Source organism: Trichechus manatus, unplaced genomic scaffold (genome assembly GCF_000243295.1).
Source record: "Trichechus manatus latirostris isolate Lorelei unplaced genomic scaffold, TriManLat1.0 scaffold00139, whole genome shotgun sequence".
NCBI classification, from domain to species: domain Eukaryota; kingdom Metazoa; phylum Chordata; class Mammalia; order Sirenia; family Trichechidae; genus Trichechus; species Trichechus manatus.
Window position 1 is genome coordinate 2527246 of NW_004444075.1, and position 19321 is coordinate 2546566.

General features: G+C 38.6%; 1 protein-coding gene across 1 annotated transcript in view; it reads left to right on the forward strand.

Annotated features, from left to right (window-relative positions):
* RNF150 (ring finger protein 150) overlaps nucleotides 1-18428 on the forward strand; it is a 314110-nt gene extending 295682 nt beyond the window's left edge. Inside the window, exon 7 of the mRNA XM_004385470.2 lies at nucleotides 11368-18428. Coding sequence (XP_004385527.1) covers nucleotides 11368-11486 — 119 coding nt within the window. The 3' untranslated portion in view covers nucleotides 11487-18428. The remainder of the gene's footprint in view (nucleotides 1-11367) is intronic.
* The last annotated feature ends 893 nt before the right edge of the window (nucleotides 18429-19321 follow it).

Genomic DNA, 19321 nt, shown 5'->3' on the forward strand with positions numbered 1-19321 from the left:
TATGCATGGGAATTGACTTGATGGCAATGTGTTTGGGCTTTTTGTTTGTTTGTTTTCTGTGACCAGATAGTGTGCTTAATGTTTAAGGTTCTCTGTAGGAAGTACTAACTGGGGATTGTAAAATATCTATTGACAACATAAGTGTTCACTGGATTTTGCCTCCTTCCCTGAAAAAATGAATGTAAAACTAATGCGAAAATCACATCAGCCCTTCTGTTGGAACTTAGGAAGGAATGACTCAATGAGTGGACTGCCAAGGAAATCGGTAAGGGGTTTGAGCAATTGGAGAAAATCTTTCTCCTGCTGAGTTAAGTGTCACAAAAAAGAAAACCAATGACGAAGAGATAAAAGCAAAGTGAAACTCTATGTGGTCTAATTTAATATAAAAGCAAGCGCAGGGAATTCTCCTTCACCAAGTCCCGATAAAAGCCGTGCTTTACACCTCCCCATTCGAAAGGTAAGACAGAGTTTTTCTGATTTGAGACCACCATGTGTGTATTTATAATCATGGAGCAAGAATTCAAAGGCAAAGCATCAGTTATATTTAAAGAGTTTTAGGAGTCACTCAGCCAGATGGATGAATTTATATCATAAGCCTAGAATGCTTGATTTCCAAAGGTGGCCAAGTGTTGTCTGTGAGAGCAACTTAACAGCCAAATAGAAATCTAGCAGCTTTGCCATTCCAGAAAAGTACAGTTGGCTATAGCACTGGCATGAGTTGGAATTCCATTTCTGCCGTTTTCTATCTGCTTGACTCTAGGCAAGTTGACTTTATCAATTTCAGCTATAAAATGTGCAGTGATCATGGGGGTAATCAAATACCTACTGTTATAGATTAAATTGTGTTCCTCCAAAATATGCGTTAGAATCCTAATCCTGTATCTGTGCATGTAATCCTGTTTGGAAATAGCATTTTTGTTATGTTAATTAGGTCAATCCTGGGTAAGATGGGTTCTAAATCTAAACACTTCTGAGTTATAAAAAAGAGCAGATTAGACACAGAGATAACCATACACAGGGGAAGACAAGGAACCATGTGATGATCGTCTATAAGCCAAAGAACCAAGGAATTCCCAGAACTACCTACAAGGAAGGTATCAATGTGTCTGAGACCTTGATTTGGACTTTTAGCCCTCAGAACTGTGAGAAAATTAATTTCTGTTCTTTAAAGCCACCGACTTGTGGTATTTCTGTTATGGCAGCACAAGGAAACTAAGACACCTAACTCATAGTGTAGTTGTGAGAACAGCATACATAACATATGTGACTGCTTAGCACAATGCCTGTTACATAGCAAGGAGTCAGTACATTCCAGCCATTATTATTAATCTATGGCACAGCCCCTGGGGAAAGAAGCCCAGAGTCTGCCTGCCACTCACAAGCAGAGATCACTCGTAAGAGGAAAAATTTAAACCAAACTGGAAGTTTGTCTCCTCAGAAATTCTTATTAAGCAAAAAGATGCAAAGGAACACATTTCCTTATGGAAAATACTCTGCATGCATTCTGCATTTCATTCCAGAGTGAGAACACTCTAGAGTCTAACTTTCCCACTAAGATTATAACAGAGAATATATAGGGAGTGTGCCAGTCTGACTAAGCTCGACTTTCAGAGATGATACGAAAAGACAGCAGCATTGTAAGTCAGCCAGTCTGGTTCAAAGCATCTCCCCTATGGTGCTCTTGTATGATACGGGACTGATTGGAAATGATGTGCTATTTTCAAGAAGATGAACATCAGTAGCAGTGGACAGAAAGATGCCTTGTTTTTCACAAATCCATGGGGAAAATAAGCTTTTATGTGATGAGGGGAAGCTCTCAGCATGTGAATGCAATACATCCTGGAAATCAGAACACTTGGGGGATTATACTCACCATCACCTTATTTTCTCTCAAAACAGGAAGCACTTATTCTGCGGGCAATGTTTGTTAATTCCCAACAGAGGAGAGTTTATTGCAGCCTACTACTGTTCTATGCCTTCTTTCATAAGATAGGTAGTATGGTAAATATCAAACCTCATTCTTGGAGGGATAATTTTCTGCTTTAGCTTTGAGTAATCATCATGCAGAAACAACTAAGTAAGAAAGCAGTGACTTCATATAAAACCATCACATCAAGTTAATAGAACACATAGCGAGTGGAATGTATGCCAAAATTTGCTTTAAAAACAAAAGCCAAAATAAATTCTTAAGACATAACACCAAAAGCATGAGCAATAAAAGAAAAATAATAGATAAATTGAACTTCATCAGAATTAAAAACTTTTGTGCACCAAAGGACATTATCAAGAAAGTGAAAAGACAATCTACAGAATGGGAAAAAATATTTGGAAATCATTTATCTGATAAGGGTTTAATATCCAGAATATATAAAGAACTCCCATAACTCAACAACAAGACAAACAGCCCAATTTAAAAATGGGCAAAGGACTTGAATAGACTTTTCTCCAAAGAAGATATGCAAATGGAGGAAAGCACGAGAGTAGATGTCAATATCATTAGTCATTAGGAAAATGCAAATCAAAACCACAATGAGATACCACTTCTCACCTACTAAAATGGCTATTATCGATAAAACAGAAAATAATAAGTTTTAGTGAGGATGTGGAAAAATTGAAACACTCATGTATCAATGGTGGAAATGTAAAATGGTGCAGCCACTGTAGAAAAGTTTGGTTGTTCCTCAAAAAGTTAAAGAACTACCATGTTTTATTGTTGTTAGGTGCCGTCAAGTTGGTTCCAACTCATAGCGACCCTATGTACAACAGAACAAAACACTGTCCAGTCCTGTGCCATCCTCACAATTGTTGTTGTGCTTGAGCCCATTGTTGAAGCCACTGCGTCAATCCATCTCGTTGAGGGTCTTCCTCTTTTTTGCTGACCCTCTACTTTACTAAATATGATGTTCTTCTCCAGGGACTTACGACACAGAAATTCCACTTCTAGGTATATACCTAAGACACTTTAAAGCAGGGACTCAAATGGATATTTATATACCAGTGTTCTTAGCATTATTCACCATAGCCAAAAGGTAGAAATGACCCAAGTTTCCATCAACAGATGAATGGATAAGCAAAATGTGATATATTGTTGTTGTTGTTAGGTGCTATCAAGTTGATTCCGACTCATAGGAACCTTATGTACAACAGAATGAAACACTACCCAGTCCTGTGCCATCTTCATAATCATTGCTATGTTTGAGCCCACTGTTGCAGCCACTGTCAATCCATCTCATTGAAGGTCTTCCTCTTTTTTCACTGACCTTCTACAATATAAACCTCTAAATTGTGTAACTATATACCCTCTAAAATGTGGTATATACACACAATAAAATATTATTCAGTCATGAAGATAAATCAAGTTCTGATACAAGCTACAACATGAATGAACCTTGAAAACATTATGCTGAGTGAAATAAACACAAAATGACAAATATTTTATGATTTCACTATATGAATTCTCTAGAATAGGCAAATGCATGGGGATAAAAGTGTATTAGTGGTTACCAGGGACTGGGGAAAGGGAGTTGGGGAGTTACTGTTTAAGGGTCATTGAGTTTGTGTTTGGAGTGACGAAAAAGTTTTAGAAATAGATGGTTGCACAGCATTGTAAGTGTGATTAATGCCACTGAATTAAACAGTTAAAATGGTTAAAATTGAAATTTATATATTTTTTTTAACAACAATAAAATTGAAAGAAAAAAAAAAAAGCTGAACCACTCTGTTGCTTATGGTAATGTGTTATTACCCAGTTCAAGGTTCATCACCCATGATGTAAAATGTCCTAAAGGTTCTCACTCTTTTGCAGGTTCTTTGAGAATCTGATGAAAGCTACCCTCTAACCAGAAAATGCATATATGCGTATAGCCGTAAAAACTAGCATGCAATTTTCAGTCCCTGAACCCCCCTTCCAAGTCCACTGATCCTCAGGTTAAGAATCTCATCTCTGAAGGGTAGATTCCGGTCAAGTTTATGGACTTCAGAATCAGACACCAGACTTGGGTTTGAATTCTGATTACAACACTAACTGCCATGTAACCTGGGGGAGTTTTTAACCTTTCTAAGCCTTAGTTTTATCACCTGAAAATGGAAATAATAATACTTCCCTTGTCATAAGTTAAACGTGAATATTAAATGAGAAAGTCTATTTAAAGCACTTTCATAGTCCATGGTATGTTCAGTCGTTCCTCTATATCCACAGGCGATTGGTTCCACGACCTCCGCGGATACCAAAATCTGCAGATGCTCGAGTCCCTTAGATGAAATGACTAGTATTTGCATTTAACCTACACACATCCTCCTGTATACTTTAAATCATCTCTAGATTACTTATCATACCTAATTCAATGTAAATGCTATGTAAATAGTTGTCATACTATACTGTTTAGGGAACAGTGACGAGACACAAGGGGAACAATGCTCAAACAAGGAGTGCTGGAGAGAGACTGAGGATCTGTGAAATGGCGGGAGGCTACAGTGGAGAACACTTACGCATTATTTCATTCGTGTGGATTCAGTGTAGTGCTCAGCGAGCAACAAATTTTTTTAAGTTTTGCTTTTTGGAACTTTCTTTTTTTTACCCCCTGAATATTTTCGATCTGCTGTTGGTTGAATCCACGCGGATGCAGAAGCCATGGATACGGTGGGCTGACTGTACTAAAGAGTTAATAAACATTAATATTGCTATTAGCCATTAAAATACAAAAGCTGGGCCCTATATGGCCAGAGAAGAACTTCAATTTCAATTCAGCAAGCATTTACGAGTTTACCTCCTATTTGTGAAGGAGTATGGAAGGATATTGAACATTGGCAATGGAAGGTGCCTGAGCCAAGAAGGGTCAGATATGCCCCAAAAGAGACTGAGCAGATCTCAGTATCTTAGACTCTCAGGGTTATAAGGAACTTTAATGGTCATCCGGAAAAAAAAAAAAAAAAAAACCTGTTGCCATCAAGTCAATTCCGACTCATAGTGATCTTACAGGACAGAGTAGAACTGCCCTATAGGGTTTCCAAGGAGCAGCTGGTGGATTTGAACTGCTAACCTTGTGGTTAGCAGCCGAACTCTTAACCATTACACCACCAGGGTTTCCATCCAGGACCATTATTATAGACAATTATATGAAACTCACAGCAACTACAACCGCATTGCCCATTTTACAAGAGGAAATCTGTGAATCTTTAGGTAACATTTCATGTGTTAAAGAGGAAGGAGATAAACTAAATGTATTAATAATTTATTGACTAACTGGAATTAATAAATTTTAAAAAAATTTTTTTAAAGCCCGCGACTGAGAATTTTTCAGTTAACTGTGGTTAGGCTGCTGATGGATTTTACTTAGAGTTAAATGAGGAAACATGTTAAAGCAATACTTAATAGGTCACCAAGCTCTGTTTATAATATTTTCTGCCCATCATATAATCAGATACTTTTTAACACTGTGATAAAGAGATTTTGCCATGACTGAGAATTAAATGACTTGGGATCAGTCTTTAAATCCACTCAACCACTTCAGTAATACGATATCTCATTACCTTGGGTATGGATTTTCAGTTGTGAGTTTGTGCCTATAAAGGAGGTAAAAAAGCAATGTAGTGTATTTAAAACAAAGAAGAAGACGAAGAAGGAAATGAATCAATGAGGACAATATTCTCCTCATTTTCCTCTTACCACACTGGCCACATTTCAAGCTCTTTTGAGGCCTACCCTGCTATAGTTGTTCTTCCCTCCTCTTAAATGTGAAATTTCAGACTCAAGTGTCTACACAGGCCGGCAGGTTATGTGAACCAGAAAGCAGACTATTGATTGTGGTCGTCTAGAGATTGTGTCCTTAGGCTAAATGGGCAGCTCTTCCTCAGCTCCCATCAAAGATTTCCATCTGAGAATCAGGCATATATTTCCAGATCTTTCTTTTTCCAAGATAAACTGCAAATAGATTTTTATGTAAAATATCCTGACTTTTAAATGTTAATTCACATCTTTAAAAAATACCACGCATACCAAAGAAAACATGTCGGGGCCCTAGTTTGTGTCTTTGGCTCTAGGTTTTGGTATTCCTTGGAGTCTTCTCCTGGTCTACAGTCTCTTCCTAAGGAAATTCATCCATTCCCATGGTTTAAAATGTGTTTAATATATTTATGCCTTCCACATTCACTGATAGTCATTACCTCTACTCTAAACTCCAGACTCAAATATGTAGCTTCCAACTTCACATCTCCCCTTTGGAAGTCTTACAGATGTCGGAGACATAATATATGCAAACCTGAATTCCTGATCTATCCCCAACAACTGTTCCTCTTCCAGTGTCCCGTATCAGTCAATGGTACCTGTGTTGCTCAAGAAACATGATAATTATTCTCTGTTGTTGTTGGGGCTTTTTTTTTTGCAGTTGTTCCTCTCTCTTGCTGCCCTTATTCAGTGCATAACTCTGATGCCTGTAGATTTTTTCTTCTAAAATATTTCTTCAATTATGTCCCATTATCGTCATCCCTATTGCCACAACAAGCCAAAGTCATGTTTTGTCTGTTTCATGGCAAGAGCTTCCCAAATGGATTTCCTCTACCTTTTGTCCCACCAATCCATTCTTCACCTAACAGCAAGAGTGAGCTTTTAGAATATTAATTGAATCATATCACTTCCTGTTTAAGATCCTTCAATGTCTCTTCAATGCATGAAAACTAAGAGAAGAAAGTGTATCAGGTAGGTATCACACTACTGTGTGAAATGGATTATGAGTGTTTTTCATCTGTGAAATGGGAATGATGGTCATACCTACATCAAAGAATTGTGAGAATTTGATAAGGGTTACTTTGATTTTACATTAGCTTTTGCAGGAAAGGAAGCAAAACCCAATAAAAATATATATTGTTAACAGCTACTTTACAGTCCTGAGCTAGTACTACCTACAGAGAGCCTTCTAAATGTTTCAGTGACAACGTTTTCATTTGTATTATTGTGGCCTTAAACATCTGCCTTGATGAAAGGATAAAAACCTATTTTAAAAACTTATACAATAAACCAAATTTAATTGAAAATATAGGGCATACTAAAGACTGACTTTAAATGTCTTCAGAACGTCTTAAAATGGGAAACAGATAATGAGGTAGGTGTGATGTTAAACCATACAAATTGAACTACTTTGTGCAAATCTCTCTTATTTTTATGGATTTGCATTCACCCTTGCTTGAGCTGTGCAGGGCAGTCTTAATTTCCAAAATAGCATCATGAATTCAGCAGCCCATAGTTACAGCAGTCCCCATGACCCCTTTTTCTTTCAATTAACACATTCCCATTTAGAAAACACCAAGGTGAGAATGAATCCATGAAATCTGAAAAGCCAGGGGTGAAAGTGAGAAGCTGCCACATTGGGTAGCAGTGAGCTCTATCTCTAGAACGAGAATTAAGTCAGCTCCCTGTCTGTGCTTCCTTTTTTTTTTTTTTCTCACTAGATCCATAAAAATCACTCTGCGATCAGCTCTTTGGTTGACTTCCAGTTTAATTGTGACCTGAAAATGTTGGCTTCTTATGAGCTAAATTGGTTGATGGGCCATTGCAAAAAAAAAATTAAGAAATGGAGATTAAACTCCCCATAGAATATAACCCTCATTTTTTTATCTCCAAGAATAACGGTATTTCAGTGTTCATTACATTTCCATGTAATGAATTCTAGCACTCGGGCATGCTTGTAGTGAGTATACAATAAGCAGGCTTCCTTTTTGATCGAGAACAATTTTCTTTTTTTTTTAAGTGAAGAGTTGAGGGGAAAAAAGGCCTTACAACTTGGTTTCTCAGTGGTAATTCTGTTAGACAGCTATTTATTGAGAACCCACCACAAATGAGGCACTCGCTAATTTGGCATGGACCCATACATGTATAAATGATAAAAACTGGTTGTTGTTAGTTGCTATTGAGCGGGCTTTGACTTATGGGGACCTTATATATATAACAGAAGGAAACTTTGCCTGGTCCTACACCATCTTCATGATCATCGATATCATTTTATAGACCATTAGACTTTAGCCCTAGAGGAGAAAAGCAACTATACAAAGTAATACGTGTAGTTAGTAATAACTTAGACTAGAATGCAGTCTCCTAAAGTAAGATAGGTTCCTAGTTCTCATAAATATGATTTTAAGTATTATATTTTGTTTTCATTGTAAAAGTGACAGAGAACTGAGTAAAAAGAGTGAATTGAATATATATACATCTTGAATACATACATATATTCAATATATCAATATTCAATATCTATATATCTCATAGCAACCCTATAGGACAGGGTAGAACTGCCCCATAGGGTTTCTTAGGAGTGCCTGGTGGATTCGAACCGCCAGCCTTTTGGTTAACAGCAGTAACTCTTAACCACTGTGTCACCAGGGTTTCTATGAGTCAGAATCGACTTGATGGCAACAGGTTTGGTTTTGGTTTGGTATACCATATATATCTTATCTATATCTTACATATATACCTGTATATATGTATATATATATATCTTAGAGGAGCCCTGGTGTTGCAGTGGTTAAAGCACTCAGCTGCTAACCAAAATTTAGCAGTTCAAACCTACCAGCTGCTACGTGGGAGAAAGTTGTGGCAGTCTGCTTTTGTAAAGATTTACAGCCTTGGAAACCTTATGGGGCAGTTCTACTCTGTCTTATAGGGTCACTATGAGTTAGAATAGACTCAACGGCTGTGGGTGGGTTTATATGTACCTTATATATATATATATATATATATATATATCTTTAGCCAGCCTAGATAGAATGTATTTTATTGTGAAGTGTGAGGCAGGGATCCAATTTCATTTTTTTATAAATGGCTAGCTTTATTGAATGTTTGTTGAATGCCACTGTTTTCAAATATCACCATATTTTTACGCAAATAACACACATTTCTACATTTGTTTGCCAACCGCACCCTCCTCCCATGAGGTATTTTCCTTAGCACTCTATGCTAATTTTTTTACAGCAGCATGTTAGAAAAAATTGACATAGTGGCACTTATGAAAATACTTCATTGGGGGAGGGTGTGGTTGGCAAACAAAGGTAGAAGGCGCCCATTAGTTGCATAAAAATACGGTAAATACTTATGTATTCCTGGAGTTTTATACCATAAAAATTAAACTATTTTGTGCAAATCTCTCTTATTTTTATTGATTTGGATTCACCCTTGCCTGAGCTGTACAGGGCACAGCTGACTCCAAAGTTTTATTCTAGCCAGTGGTCTGTGTACATTACTATGAACTTTATGCACTTATGAATCTAGGAAATGTATTACAGCTCAGTCTTTAGGTTGGGTATTTCCCTGTGAAATATACCATTTCTCTAAAACTGATTCTTAAGGTCGTAACTTTGTTAGTTCTCTTAATTTGTCTTCTTTAAAAAATCTTAAGCATCCACTGCTCTTCGTGAAACTCATATATTTTCCTTAACTGTGCCTCAACATGAAAAAAAAATTACATAAGTGATTATCAGAGCAACGACATTATAACCACCATCATTCTTTAGTACTTAGACATTTTGCTGGTCTTTTAACTGTATGTTTCCTCTGCAGAATATTAACATGTACAAGACCTTTCGATTTTAAAGCTGTTTTTATGCAGCTCACCTCTCCACCTCTGTCTATATTCCCTACCTTGACTGTACATCCCAGTCATATTGAAATTCACTCTGTTGTCCACCTGCCCAAAGCTCCCTAACATCTCTAGGCATCTGTACACCTTATTGCTATGCTTAAAATATTCTTTTTTCCTATTCATCTGCATAAAATACAAATTATCTTTTAGGACTCAGTTTAGATATCCCTCTCTATGGGAAGTCATCTCTGACTCAGTAACTGTTTACATAGCCCATGTACTTACTCCCATCACACACAGTACATCTTCCATCATAGTGCTCATCCCATTGTGTTGTAATTGCCTAGTTAATGGTTCACCTGCCCCGCTAGATAGTAAGCTACTTGAGGACAGAAATTCTTTCTTGCTGTCACCTGTATATCTACCATCTAGCACAATACTGAGCACATAGTAGGGACTCAATAAACATGCCTTGAATGAATGAGTCATATATGCTTATTGCGGAATATGTGGAAATAAAATTGAAATTTTTCAACCAAAAAAAAAAGGGGAAAATGACTATAAATAGCACCAATTAAAGAAAATTCTCAGTAGTATTTTGGTGTCTCAGTGTTAGTTTACTTTCTCTGTAGACCTCACTGCATATAAAACTTTGAATACTTACGTTTTTACTTAACAGTGAGCATTTTTTCATGTAACTTCAAATTCTTTGGAAATGCCACTTTAATATCTGTAACAAGAAGACTGTCCTGTAAAAGCAACATAATTTATTGAGCCATTCCTCTGTTGTTGGTCTTTAACTTACTTGTAATGTTTTGGCTACTATAAATAATGCCTAAATGAATATTTTGCATCTCTGATTACTTCTCTATAATACATTCTAGAAGTGAAATTACCAGGTGAAAATTTCACAGTTCTGCATGCAATGTATCAAAGTATTTCTTGTAAGAAGAAATCAGTGTATTCTCAACTGTAATATTACCTTTTTTAGAGAGTGAAGATTTCAGAGACAAAAATGAGTATCTTATTTTTATTATATTTTTATTGTCATTTACATTACATTCTCCTGTTCATTGTATAATGATAATCTTTGCCCATTTTTCTGTTAGACTGCTAGTTTTTCCTTACTGATTCTAAAGCTCTTTATATGTTAGGAATACAATTATTTGATTGTGAAATTTTTGTAAATATCCCATCTGTCGTATGCGTTTTTATTTTATTTTCCATTGTTTTTAATGTCTTTTGAATTTGATGCATGTTTACCAATCATTCCTTCTATGAACTAGTCAATTGCTTTTCTACATGGAATATCTTTCCCTACTTAAGTATATTATATATTTCTCTACTTAGGTATAAACTTGGTGTTTGTTGTGGTTAGTTGCTGTCAAGTTGATTCCAACTCATGGTGACCCCATGTGTGCAGAGTGGAACTGCTCCATAGGGTTTTCAAGGCTGCGACCTGTCTCCTGAGGCACCACTGGGTGGGTTCAAACCACCAACCTTTCAGCTAGTAGTCAAGCACTTAACCATTTGCGCCATGCAGGGACCCGTTAGGAAATGTATTTTCTTCTAGCTTGGTTACAGTTTCCTTTTTTACATTTAACTCCTTGACCCATTTAGAATTTATTTTGGGGCATAGTGTGAGGTGAGGCTCTAAGCTAGAATTTTTACAAAATAGCTTGTTTTTCTAATACCTTCTCTTGGCCTTTAAAGAAATCTTATTAGAGGCAATTGTATTAAAATAACCAGCATCCAAAGACACAGCTCAGTGTTGACCATGAACTTTGCTTCCTCCTCTCAGGTGAACAGGAGCCGGCTGTAAGCAGTGATTCTGACATCTCACTGATTATGGCAATGGAGGTTGGACTGTCTGATGTAGAACTTTCCACTGACCAAGACTGCGAAGAGGTGAAATCTTGAAACAGTGACTGTAGACAAAAGGGATGGTAGGACCCAAGGGGAAGAAGGGGAGGAGTGCTCCAAGACCCGGACCAGGCACACACACCTCCCGAACACCTTGGCAACTCCAGGGTGCTCTGTTCAAGGATGGTAACGAAAAGCAATATCCAAAGTCACATTTATCAGGATGCAGTTTCTCCATCTCTCCAACAGTCCATGGCCTTGGCAGTGTGGAAGTTGAAAGCTGATTTTTCCCTCTAATGTCCTTGTAGACACATACTTCAGAAGCTCCTAAAACAGTGACTGAAGGGACACCTTTAGGGTTTCTTAGTTTTATTTCACTTTTTTCCAGGTCTTACTGTCGTTGTTTTTGGAATGTTGTTTGATTTCTTTCATGGTTTCTTTTTAAAGACTGTTTGTAGTTACTTTACATCCACTCCTTTGTTGTTGTTTATTTTTTGTTGTTGTTTTATCCACTCCAGCTTTTGTATAGAGTTCTGCTTAGAAGAGTCGATTCTGACTCTTGATGACCTCACGTATGTTGGAGTAAAACTGCTCCATAGGGTTTTCGGTGGCTGATTTTTCGAAAGTTGATCACCAGGCCTTCCTTCTGAGGTGCCTCTGGGTTCACACGAACCTCCAACTTTCCAGTTAGCAGCTGAGTGTGTTAGCAGTTTGCATCACCCAGACAACGCTTTAAAACTAGGCACCACGCGTTCTTCCCATCAAAAGCAAAAGGTCTGTTGTATTGGTTCCCCCAGGCTAGAGCACGTCTGATGTCACCTACATAAGTGGATTTTGCAGGAGATGGAGTATTTAAAAAAGATCCAGTCATCTTTGCAGCCCAGTGGTGGCTTCAGTAGCCACCTAGATTTTACCTTAATTCTAACACATGTCTGTTAAACTTTGCCGGACCACATGGAAAGATTTAGGTGAATCCCTAGCAGAGTTCTTTCCATGCCTCCCTGCGTGTGCCTAGATATCACTTGAGGAATGAGGTGCGATTTTATAAATCATTTGATCCAAAAAGTCCATCACAGGAATTAGCTAAATCGAGTTTATCCTGAGAGAGACAAAGTAAGAGGGAAAAGAAAAGATGCATCAAATGAACGGGAATACCTACCGATGTTTTTAAACTGTTTCTGTTTGTATTCTTTTTTTCTATCTATGACAGAGATGTGCTATTTTTTCAGTGAGCAATTTTGTAATACATTCAGACTATCCTCGTGCAGAGATGGTTTTCTGTTGCCTTGCCAAGGTGGTGGAGAGTGTCTCTGGACAGTCGGACGGATCGCCTCATCATCTGCCAGCAGTTGGCAAAGGCCAGGCCTCTGCTTGCATTTGCAAGGAAAGCAAGCTCTTCTCACCGAGTCCTATTTCCGTGTTTGATGAGGGCTTTTCAGCTCGTTACACTAATACTCATTCAAAAACAGAGTAGACTCTGCTGTAAAACCTACTGCCTGCTGAAATGTGGAGTACAGGTCAAGGGGGACCACTGCTTGCTCTTTTTCACCACCTTTGAAGACTTCCTATTTGATGGCTTATGAGCAGGCAGCAAAGCAAGGAAAATGATTACCGCTTTCTGCTGGGCTTCTCCAGGAGCCCAGCACTTCCTGTAGTGAAGTCCAGTGTCTCCGTGTGGGAAGGCAGGTAGGGAGGAAGGAAGCGAGCTCTGAACCAAGAGCCAGAGGAGGCCTCAATGGACGGCACACTGGCTAGGCCTCAGTTTCTTCATTTAAAGAGCAGGAGCTTAACATGATGACTCCCAAGGCTTCCTCTAGCCTTGGTACCTCTGATAAGCATGTTGTCGGGAAATCCTTTTTTCACAGATAGCGATGACGTTAGCAGAATGCATAGCTTGGAGAGGCAGAGTTACTTGACATGTAACATACAATATCAGCCTTTGAGATTTGGCACTCCTGTGATGTTGAGAATGAATATCTAAATGATTGAAGTGCAAGTCAAAGTAGGAGTTGTTTTGTCTGACTTTGTTTTAAAACCGCCATTAATCACAGAGCTTGAAATCTCTGGATGAGAAATACCTTCAAATCCTGGTTATCGGCATGGAGAGCATCTGTGGGAGTTTCTTTACCTCGAAGGTGTTTCTTTTTCTTGGTCATCATAGGACTGCACCACCTACCCCTCTTTGGTCAGCTTTACCCAAAATAAACATTGGCATTATCTTAAATCCAGTGAAATTAGAAGGCAAATTCAACAGCAAAAGAAATAAAAATTGTATTCCATACCCTGAAAGAAAATGCTTTTGGGGTTGTATAGTTCTCCGTTTGATGAATGTCACCTCTTCCTGTCAGTGGCCAGGGAAATCAGGAATGGATCACACATGTGGGCCCTGACCACAGCAGCCCCCAGAGGATGCTGCAGAGTCAATGAGGAACCCAGGAGGCCAGTGAGAAGCCTATGGATTAGGCACAAAGAAGGTTCTGCTGCAAACCCCCTAAACCTAGGAGATTATACACTTACCAAAGATTTGTTTCTAGAGGACTTCCGTGTAGCTTTGGTAGTTACAAAGAAGTTTAACCAGCATCAAAGGGTTCAAAAGAAAGGGAAAGAGCCCCACCCCATAGCCTTCTTCACCACCTCCCTCCAAAAAAGAGACTATTCCCTGGGGACTCAGAGGTTCACAGATGAGTGTCAGAGAGCCTGTTAACCCTCTAGAAGTATAGAAAAACCATATGCATATTTGCAGATGTGCATTTTTCTGTAGTAAGGGTCTAGACCAGCACCATCCAGTAGAAATGTAGTGCAAGTCACATAAGTAATTTAAAATTTTCTACTAGCTGCATTCAAAAAAGTAAAAGAAACAGGTGAGAATAATTTTAATAATATATTTTATTTAATCTAATATAGTTTCAACATGTAATTAATATAAAAAAATTAATGAAATATTTTACATACTTTTTTTTATTATGAATTCTGTATTTACACTTACAGCACTTCTTAATTCGGACTAGCCAGATTTCAGCGCTCAACAGCTTTATGGGGCTACTGGCTACCAATTGAACAGTGTAGGTCTACAATTTCTCCAGATTCCCTGACCCCTACAGAACAAAAAAGTTACAACCTTAATTACCTCCAGAGAGAACTAGATACCACCCAAGTCACCTAATGAAAGGCCATGAGATCTGTTTATTTTGTAATGAATAAAGATTCAGGCAGCCCTTCCTGAAATTTCTCCTTAAACTTTCTAACCACACTACTGATGTCCATTACCATTTATTGTTACTGCGCTGGCCAGTTGCTTTTCAAAAAGTCACACAAACCCTATTGTTTTGATGTTGAAACAAAATTATATCCTTCACTTCAATGACAACCTATGTGTGGCACTTAGAATTCCAGATTGTAGCCACCCAACTTTACCTCAACCCCAAGTTCTTCTTCTCAGTTGGTATAAGGTCTCTTACCAGTCCCAATGCCCCCTACCTCCACAACTGTAGCTGAAACTCATGGATTTGGGAAGAAAGAGTAAGAAGTTACATACTGACCCGAAATATAAGATTCTGTGTGGCATTACTGAGAGTCTTTGGGACTTGTGACTGTCCAATCTCTCCTTGGTGAGCTGTAACCTCCTCCAGCCTCCAGCCCTCTACTCAGAAGTCAGCATACCCCTTGCCCCATGGCTCTGAGGAAGAAAAGGAGCATTTTCACTCACCAAGAATAATTTAAGGTCACCTGTAGGAATTGCCACCTCCGGTGTGGCTGGTCCCTTTGGGAAGCACTGAGCCCTGATCGTGAATAGAGCATCTGAATACTGATTTGTTCTCTAGGGTTTGAGCACCACTAAACTATCAACTCTGATTGGTCATCTAGGCAGGCAGAGGTAGAGAGTTGGGAAAAGGTAGAAAGTTAAAAGCAGGAAAGACATCTACCTATTTTCTCATCATATGGTAATGATCACAGCCATGGAGCCAAATCTCTGTCCAAAGAGTTTATTTCTTTTAGCATTTCCCACATTCTGGTGGAACTATCCCTGGACATGCTGGGCTTGGTCATATCAGTAACCAGAGTGCCCAGTGGCCATTTCAGTTACTGCCCTAACATCCCTGTAGCCGCATGCTTTCCAAACTAAAAATGATGACAGATAGCATAACATGAGATTCTTTCTTATATTTAAATTTTGCTTATATGGAAATGAATTTATTTTTCAGGCAATTTCAACCTTCTTTGCTGTGCCATTCATAAGTGTTTAAATGGCATTTAATTACACATTGAATGCATTGCCTTTATTGAAAGCAGCAGAATCTCATTAAGTCAAAACTCTTTCAGAAAATTTGGGATAAAGAGTCACCTCTCTGTGGCGGAGTGTCAACCGTCTGTGGGGCTGAGGCCATGGAGACAGTCTCTGGTAGTATTTTTAATATTCTGTCACATAGATTTCTTTCCCTTTTCTGCCTGTGTTTCTGTTTCTCTCTAGTCCTGTCTTTCTTTAACTGCCTGCCTCTTTTCTCATAGTCCCTCTCCTTTCTGTTTTTCCTTATTTCTTTATTTTCTCTTCTTGCAAGAAACTCTCAAGTAGCATTCACGACCAAAAAAATCTGGTGGCTCTAGATCTGTGGAGATATTATCATTATTGTTACTGTTGCTATTTTTCTTCTTTTTATGGTGTAGCCATATCTATATTTGCACCTCTGATGAAGAAAACCAGATGACTAAAAAAGAAAATTACTCATTTTATCTCAGACCTCTTATAACTCTTGCCTCTTTTTTCAGACACCCTTGCCAGAAAAGTCCCCAAGGCAAAGAATGGCAAAGTAATAATTCCCGGATGCTCTATAGATGCATCTGTTCCACCTCCAGCAGTTGCAACCTTCTGAGTTCACCACATGTCCCAAGGCTAGGGTTTCTGGAATACCTTGTGGGCTGCACTGGACCCCATGTCCGTTCATGCTTCTTGACATTGAGCACAAGTGCTTACTCTTTGTAAGGATTAAGAGGCCACTTCTTCCTTAAAACTAAACAAGAGGTACAAAGGGACTGTCCTCTAAAGTGAGGGATACACAGCTCCTTGTGCAGCGCTCCGAGTGCAAAAGGTCACTTATGGATGCTGTTGCCTGGCTGGAACTGATGAGCACGTTTGATGAGGACAATTAAAAGCAGGTGGGAACGCCACCCTGCAGGAAGTCAGAAAAGAGGATAGCAGGCGTTCCAGTCAGGGAGCTGGTCCCAGCATGGCAGGAAGGCTACAGCGATTAACAGAATGTGGATGCGTTTCCTGAATAAATGCTTATGTCTGAGATTTAGAATGACCTGGGTTTTGTTTTTGTTTTTGCTTTTTGAGGAGTTGAACACTTATGAATGGCACAGCAGAGAAGGTTGGGATTGCCTAAATAAACTCATTCTGAGAAGCAGGAATCAGTTTCTCATCATCACTTACCTCTTCCCTTTATCTGCTTTTCTCCCCATCCCACACCCCCAAGCCGTTTGCAATAGTAACAGTAATTTTGAAAGGCACATAGATCAATAGTCACACTCGTCTGCTCTGAGCCTTTTGAGGGCACTCAATTATCATCCCAGAACTAATGAAGTGATTCCAGGTGCTAGATGTGGCTTCTTAATTACCAAGCCATTTAGTTGCAAAACCTGCTTCTTCTACAGAGAACCTGCTGAGGTCAGTCACATCTCTCATTACCGCCCTCTGAACTATGCCTGTCTTGAGTGCTTCATAATCAAGTGGCTTCTTCAGGAATAGCAGTGATCAAAGACCTTCTAATCCTTGTGCTACCATTGAAGTTTGCACTTACTACATAGCCATTTGCTCTATGACCACTTGATAAATATTTGTTGATGATAATGATAAGGCAAAAATACAAATCTCTTAAGAGGTCTGCAGGGCTGAACAGGGCGAGAGGGAAAACTTGTGGAAAAGGTAGTTCAACCCGAGTTACCCAAAGTCACCGCTTGGCAGAGTGTCTGTAGCTTAGTCATCCTTCCCAAAGTGAAGGGCTTGGAGAAGCAGGGAAAATATGGAGACCATGTGTGCTGTTCAAACCAAAGACCGATCACCATCCAAATGGACACATGTTTCTTCCATTGACTAGTTTAATTTTTTCCAAATGTTCTCATAAGTGAAAGTGAAGATGGGTGGCATGATTGCATGAAGCTGTGAAACTTTAGAGGGTTTTCTCTTGCAGGCTGGCCATAGGCCATTACGAAACCCAGAAATCTACAGTGGCCTTAGTGCCACACTGTCTTTAAAGTTCAGCACTTAGACCCCTTCTCCCTTAAAAGTTTCAGACAAATCTAGTGCTTTATTGAACTCAGAATATTGTTCTCTTTGAGAATGTGAAAATTTTAAATAGCCAAAGAATTTCCACACGTAAGAGCTCGCTAATTACGGTATATCCCTCTGTTTGGAAGAAAATACCAAACAGTTGCCTGTACTGATAGAAGTTAGAGCAGTTGAAGAAAGACTAACACGTGGACTTTTCAGCCTGATGTGTGTTGGCAGAGACGATACTTACAGTTCTGTGGGTGTTATTGCAAGGGGCAGGGTGCCCTCTGCTGGAATAATCTCCATTATCCTTTCAGCAAGTTAATTTAACTTGGGTCACCATTTCCTTAACAGTTAGTTAATTTGCCTTTCATCGTACAATTTCCTCAGTTGAGAATTTGGTCCGTGTTTATAGAAAGAGGAAAATATGTCACAGGCTCTGGAAAGTTGAATGGGGTACCCAGAGATTTTCTCACGGTCAGCAGCCCCTTCTTCTGCAAAATGTTGAGCTGTATTACTCTGTTTTCAAGGAAGATGCATCTGTCTGGAATGCTTGTACAGAGTTACAAGGCAAGGGCCTGATTTTTTTGTAATTTATCTCAACTTTATTCTTGTGAAATTGCAAAGGAAGGTCAATAAACAGATTTCTTTCATATGAATGTAAATGGTGTGAAATACTGATGTGTTTTGTACATGTACATAATAATATATTTACTTCCTGCTTTCACATTACTAATCTGAGATGGTTGTACCGTTTTATAATTAGAGATGTAGGGGTGGGGGAGGGTGGTTATTTTTATAGTGGGGCGTCCCTTATATTTAGGAAACTTGAAATAATTTTGTACTTGTGAAAAGTTACATTCCATCCATTTCCTGAAAAAAATAGGTGTTCTTTAAAATGTTTATGAGCTGGGAGATGATTATTCTGCTATCTAAGGGAAACTCCCAGGCATTATATATGTGACACCCAATTTTGTAGATTCAAACAATTACCAGCAATTGCCACTTTTAAAATGTAAAAAAAAAAAAAAATTACTATACCTATTTTAACCCCTTTGTATAGCACATTATTTCTCACAGAAGAATCATCTACTGCAAAGAAGTAGTTCACAAGGTGTCATCAACTGGTGTTTAATACCACCCTACTAGCGAAAGGAAAAGCCAATGGATTTATTTTTCTTCCTAACCACAAATGGTGTGCTTTCGTTGTAAAATGAATGGTGTGGCAGGAAGAATTTTAGTTCGCTTCTCCACAGGGTCTTTCTGGCCAGTTCTACAGATCATACATTTGGTGGTCCCATCCCAGCCATTACCTGTCTTCTCCATATCCAGCTCATGAGACTAAGCTTCCTTGATTTATTTGCCACATGGCTCAAAAATCACGAACATTACCCCTGATGGCATTTGCATGGGTAGTTTTTAATTTGAACTGGTTAGCTCTCAGTTACCAAAATAACATGGTAGTTGATTATGTAACCATTTTACCCAAACGTCATTTTCTGTGCGAAGCCACTGGCATATTTAAATAATTAGTTAAAATGGTATACGGTTTGTTTTGTTTTGTTTCTGTGTAAATCTCAATCTCATTTTTGTCCACCTCAGACACCTACCCTACTCCTTCCAAAAC